Below are 6,451 nucleotides of genomic sequence, written 5' to 3'. Positions count from 1 at the left end.
GAGAAATAAAAGCTATCTTTGTTTGCATTCCCTCAGGTCCGAACTCTGCAAAAATATCCACATTAGGATTTATTTATTGCTAAAAATCATATTATCTGGCAACGTGTTGCGTTGAGAGTGCATAGCCTACTGATAACAAAATGTTTGTAGGATTTTTTGTCAGTGAAGTTCGTCTTATTAAACTTTTGTGACATTTTGCTACAAAACTGCAATTGATTTTGGCTGTTTTATGCCATTTTCAGGGTAAAAAAAAAAAGGTTTTTCAGAGTTTTAAAGCTAAAAGACTCTTTCGTGTGCCCACTTCTTGCAGTGTGAACACATTTGATATGGAAAACGCCTCACTTTCTCCGTGATTCTGATGTGATGTGTCACTGACTCTGACCCCGAGCTGGACCCTCTGAGAGCTGCTTGGCATCGAACGGCTGATTGGAGTATTTGAACTCGGTGATCTAATTGAGTGTTCATGTCATAACATATCAAACACTGTCTATTCTACCATAATGACCCAGCCCGGCCACGATGGGCACATCACCAACAAAACGAAGAGGGAGAAAAAAAGAAAGAGCACTTCCTTTGCTGTGAAGTGGTACATTTTTTTAATTGTCTAACTGCGGAACCTCCCTTTGCGACCGCCACTTTAATTACGGAAAATAATTTTTCTTCCCGTTCTCTCAGCTCCAACGCCTTTTGGTTTCTTTTGGGATTCCTCCAGCACCCCCTAAGTGTTGCATTGCATTAACCTGCAGAATGAACCTCAGCTTGTTATTTAAATCTCCTTCATCAGGGAAAAAAAGAAATGCACATGGGTCTCCTGAGGCGTAAAGAAGTAACAGGTTTTAGGCATTATTCATCCACGCGGGGACAGGTTTTACGCAGTGCACCTATGATCTATGGATTCTATGGCTTTCACACTTTGTGTAGGAAGACAACATGTGCTTATAAAACCAGGCAGGGGTGTTTCCTGGGGGTCAGAGAAAATGGCAAGATCAGAAAAAAAAATGAAAATTAGTTTTGGCACTTTGGGTAACTCATTAAAGCGCAGATAGTGCAGCCCACTTCTCTCTCTCTCTCTCTCTCTCTCTCTCTCTCTCTCTCTCTCTCTCTCTCTCTCTCTCTCTCTCTCTCTCTCTCTCTGTCTCTGTCTCTCTGTCTCTCTGTCTCTCTCTCTCTCTCTCTCTCTCTCTCTCTCTCTCTCTCTCTCTCTCTGTTAGACGGCAAAAAACATGTTTTGCATTTGTTCAAATACAAGCAACAAGGTCAGACAAGAGTGCACAGGATGCCGGTTTAACCCCCGCAATAAAGAAGTCCACCGCGTTTCTCTCTCCCAATTATCCACCGTCAAGCATCTTACGCGTAATGGAAACAATTGGCTTTTTAAAAAAAACATTTTTACATAATAATGAAATTAAGAAAAGCCCTCGACATTTTTTTAAACTGTCAACACGAATATCTCTCAATAATTTCAGCAGTGTGTCAGTCGCTCCGTGCAGTTTGGAGGTGAATGTTGTAGTTGGCAGGATGAGATGAAATTTAAGAGGGGAAGTGCTTTAATGAGGAAGTTGGGAATTCAGAACTGTTGATTATTTGGTGAACTTGCATTCGATTTGTTTGAGGTCTTATAAAAAAGGAAAGAAGAACCCTAATGCAGACCATACGCGCGAAGTCACTGAAAGGAGCACGAGGTTTCAATCTGCTTTTACTGTTGGAACTCTGCAGGGTTCATGGAGGGAAACTGACAACTACATTCACATATATCTTTAGAGAGAGTCCTACAAATGATATCACAGGGTGGTTCAGATGTAGGCATGCCACTTTTATTTTATATATGTATTTATCTTATCGTTTAGATGAAATGGACACAGTAAGGCGAGACAACATGCTTTTATTTTGCAGAAAAATAGACCACACATCAACTATCTTTTAGGCTTTTGAGGTTTAACCCCTGTGTTTTAATGAGTGGAAAAATCGGACATTTAAAAATTGAAATCAGTTTACATATCCAAACACAAATATACTTGATAAAGCTTTTTATTGATTTATTTAATGGCATTTTCCCTGACAAATCTTACCAAGGATTCTGCGTTTAATCATGAAACAAAGGGGTTAAATATTTGTGTATTTCAAAATAGAATATATAATGGATACATTTATTCGTTTTATTGGATATTAACGGCAGCAAAATCCTATAAATGTTCATTTATACTTTAATAAACTGCAAGCTGAACCTGCTAAACCTAAATGATTTCGATAAAACATTTAAAAACACCACTTCTTCTTAGTTAAAAGCAGTTTCTTACGTGTTTTGGAAACGCTTTTGATCCACAGTGTTATATTCATGTCTCTCTGATGGAATATTCGCAGGCCTGCTGGTGTCCCGCAGGGAAAAATGCATTAATTGTGTATTGTTCCCTTGAGTGTACAGTATGTCGCCTTTGGTCCGTTGTGTCTGGCAGCACCCAAGGGCCTTCCCCTTGTTGTTGTTGTTTTTTTCTTTCTTTCTTTCTTTGCTTTACATCTCTGGAAACTCACCACATTTGTGATGTTCTGCCTGCTGCTGGTATTTAAGACACTTTGCAAAAAAGTACAAAGTTTACTTCCACTCTGTCAAAGAGCTGGAAATTCATCATCAATCTGTCATCACGTGAAATGAAAGCAGAAGTATTTTCATTAAAACAGGCTGGCTTTGGTTAAAAGTGGCGTTGCATTCAAATGTCGCCAGATTTTATTGGATTATTTTCAATGCGGAATCAAAAACGAATCTTGGCGCAAAAATGGCAGGTGGATACAGAAATATATATTCACTTTTTGGAACGAGCAAGGTTAGATATATCCCTGTATATGTCTTGTGTGCTTAGCATTGCAATATTACATGTGCAACAAATGTGCATGAAATGAAATTAAGGAAGTACAATTTTAGAGAGGAAGCCTAGAAGCAAGCTGTGTAAACTAAACCCTCATTTAGCATTATACATAATTAATGTAGTTATACTCAAGGGCATTACATTAGCATGTAATCAAATCAAGGCAAATTAAGAGGAACATCTGTGTTTTTAAGGATAATAAAGTTATAATTCGACAGTTCATACCAATAAATAAAAGTGGTGTTGACTTTGATTTCTTTTTTGCAAACTGAGGACTTGTCATCTGTAGTTTGTTTCAAGAGAGAGAGAAGGCCTCTGTGGGAAAACGTTAGCTCCCCCCCTCCATCCTCTCTGAACACTGTACACCCTAAGTGAATCTGACTGCAATTATTTTCTTCTTTTTATCCTTGCAGACGATCTTTTGCACTCTCCTCTGCGAAGACAAAAGTATCTGTTTGATGTCTCAACCCTTTCAGACAAAGAGGAGCTGGTCGGGGCGGAATTAAGGATATTCCGGAGAGGGCCAGGGGACCTGCAGACTTCCCTGCAGACGGCGGGCCTCTACGACATCCAGCTGTACCCCTGCCGCTCGGACAGGCTGCTGGACTCCCGGGCCCTGGACCCAATGGACTCCACCAAGGCCGGGTGGGAAGTCCTGGACGCGTGGGATATGTTCAAAGCGCACCAGCATCACTACCATCAGCCGCATCACCAGGGGGGCCAGCTCTGCTTCCAGTTGCGCGTCACGTTGCGCAAAACGGACACCGAGGTGGACCTGAGGCAGCTGGGTCTGGGCAGGGGGGGCCGGCCCCAGCAGGAGAAGGCCATCCTGGTGGCCTACACGCGCTCCAAGAAGAGGGAGAACCTGTTCAACGAGATGAAGGAGAAGATCAAGTCGCGGGGGGAGAACGAGGAGGAAGTAGTGGAGAAAGGAGCGTCCTTGCTGGGGGTGAAAGGAGACGGGCCCCGGCGGCGGAGGAGGACCGCGCTCAGCAACCGGCACGGGAAGAGGCACGGAAAGAAATCCAAATCCCGGTGCAGCAAAAAGGCGCTGCACGTGAATTTCAAGGAGCTCGGGTGGGACGATTGGATCATCGCGCCTCTGGATTACGAGGCGTACCACTGCGAGGGGGTGTGCGACTTCCCCCTAAGGTCTCACCTGGAGCCCACCAACCACGCAATCATACAGACGCTCATGAACTCTATGGACCCCAACAGCACCCCACCGAGCTGCTGCGTGCCCACCAAACTCAGCCCCATCAGCATCCTGTACATCGACTCGGGCAATAACGTGGTGTACAAACAGTACGAGGACATGGTGGTGGAGCAGTGCGGGTGCAGGTAGCGCTCGCTAGATAAACACTTCAAAAAGATGGGTCCCAGGTTGAAGAGAAAGTGAAAAGGGATGCACACAGAGGCGATATCTGCTATTTATTCAGTACAGTCACAATCATTCACTGCCTTAACGTGCCTTGGTTCCCATCCGCGAGTTATCAACAGGCTTTTGTTTCCCAGAGACGTGTCCATATGGCACACGGGATGAGTACAAGGCGGGATGGGAGCCCATTGACTGTGCACCTGTTCGTGCCGGGGCCAGGGGACAGTGGGCTCCGCGCTTTGTTCGCAGCTCTGCCGTGTGATGCTGCATACCAGGCCGGACTCTTTTGGGTATGTGCATCCAGGCCGTAATTGCCACCGTCCAGCTGGAGTCATTACAGGCCCCGAGGAAGTGCCTGTTTACCAATAAAAGGGTCTACCAAACACACACTCTCACACACACAGACTGGTCCGAGGAGAGGAGATAAGATGGTGGTGCCTTCAAGAGATTTGTTTTGCCTTACACCAGACCAGGAAAAGGACACAGAATCAGACATTGTGCCTGTTGTAAAAAAAAAAGTAGAAAGTAAAAAAGCACACATACTGAGGCGAACTTTTTTGCGCAAAAGTCTGCATCTTTACGAAATGCACTTCCAGAGCTGACTGAGGACCCGCGGTCAGCGAGAGTTCGTCTGATAAGGACGGAATTATAAGAAATAAAGACTCAGAACGAGACAATATTTAAATGCACATTAGCTTTGAATGCACTGCTGTTCATTTTTTTCCTTTTTTGAGCTGTAAATATTTTGTACAGTCGAAAACTTTACAAAGTGCAACGATTGAAGAAATGAGAACGCGGCATTTCTTTGTAAATATACAAAATGCACTCAAATCGGTATAATTTCTATTCTATTATTATTTTATTATTTGTGATGTACAGAGTTCCATGATAATCATATATTTCATACGTTGATAAGAGTAATTTAAGGTGTATTCGATATTTTTTTTTGCAGAGGGTGGAAAATACCATTATTAATGTCTACCTCATTATTACATATAGGATCTGAGTTTTGAGGTGCATTCAGTTAGAGTGTAAAGAGCTTTTACAATGATATATAAGATCATTTATATACATATATTACTGGATAATATTCCACACCATTACTGTACAAATAAAATTCAAAACAAACTCTAACAGTCTGGTAATTTTGATGATTAATTCCACTTTGCAACCTTGTTAAGCATTTATTTTGTAGTGTTCTTTCAAGAGGCTATATGCCTAAATAAATACTAATATTTGGGGCATTCATTTACGAGGGATTAAGAGGCCAAGAAACTATGTTTTTAAAAATAAATTAACTAAATAAGATGAAAATTGAATGAAGGTTTGATAATTTTAAATATTTTCGTTCTTAAGCTTAAACCTTTCAACCTCATTTTCTTTCAAATTTGTATTTAAAAAACACTGACTATTGTAGAGTTCTTAGTTCTGAAACTGAACATTTCCTTTTATAACGTTCCCCGGTTCCTCTTATGATAATCTCTAACAACATTAACAAGCCATTGTTTTTGGAGCAGTTTAAGACTTAATGACATTACACATTAAAGATTTAGCACAGTAGTGTTTTGATTTGGGAAGAGATGTCCAAGTTAACACATACTTTTGACTTTGCTGGACTATAGGAACAACATGTAGATATTTTGAAAATTGGTATATAGTTGCCTTTTAAGTTTTAAAATAAACCCCAGAATAAGAGTTGAACAGAGGAGTTTATATTTTAGCCCTAAGGTACGCTAGCTAATCTATCCTTCTCCTGTGCAAACAGTCTCTCATCATAGACAACAAATGTCATTATTCAGAGACTGGTCACCATATAAGCATATGGTGACCAAGTGGAAAGAAATCCACTGACTGACTGTCATTGATATGCCACTGAATGTACAAACCCCAGCTATTTCCCAATGAATTAGCCTGCCTGGGTCAAGTTTACTTAACACTTTAATGATTCCCAATCTGTGGATGTGAAAAAAAAGAAGTTTGAAAGAAGGGATTGCTTCCATATAGGCTATCGACCTTGGCCTGGAAACAATTAGGAAATTGCTTTGAAATGTTATATGTTGTCCAGGCTCTTGTACAGTATCATGTCACTCCCCACATGTTTGCTGGGGGAAACAGAGGATGCTAAGTGCACTCTTTAGCGGTCGCTGCAAATGACTGACACAACAACCATTCCCCTGAGTAATACCAAATGGCCCTCCAGGCTATGTTTCTG

The 6,451-nt window shown here is 41.6% G+C and overlaps 1 protein-coding gene across 1 annotated transcript; it reads left to right on the top strand.

The window, feature by feature from the left end:
* Nucleotides 1–2,771: 2,771 nt before the first annotated feature.
* gdf6a (growth differentiation factor 6a) lies at nucleotides 2,772–5,367 on the top strand (the record flags this gene model as incomplete). Its single annotated transcript, XM_079692761.1, has 2 exons — nucleotides 2,772–2,778; nucleotides 3,275–5,367. 2 exons carry the CDS (start codon nucleotides 2,772–2,774, stop codon nucleotides 4,204–4,206), a joined length of 939 nt encoding a protein of 312 aa, XP_079548887.1. The 3' UTR covers nucleotides 4,207–5,367.
* Between the last annotated feature and the right edge of the window lie 1,084 nt (nucleotides 5,368–6,451).

This window comes from Notothenia rossii, assembly GCF_949606895.1.
Source record: "Notothenia rossii genome assembly, chromosome: 7".
Lineage (NCBI taxonomy): Eukaryota > Metazoa > Chordata > Actinopteri > Perciformes > Nototheniidae > Notothenia > Notothenia rossii.
The sequence above is the reverse complement of the archived record's forward strand: the minus strand, read 5'-3'. Positions and strand labels throughout refer to the sequence as shown.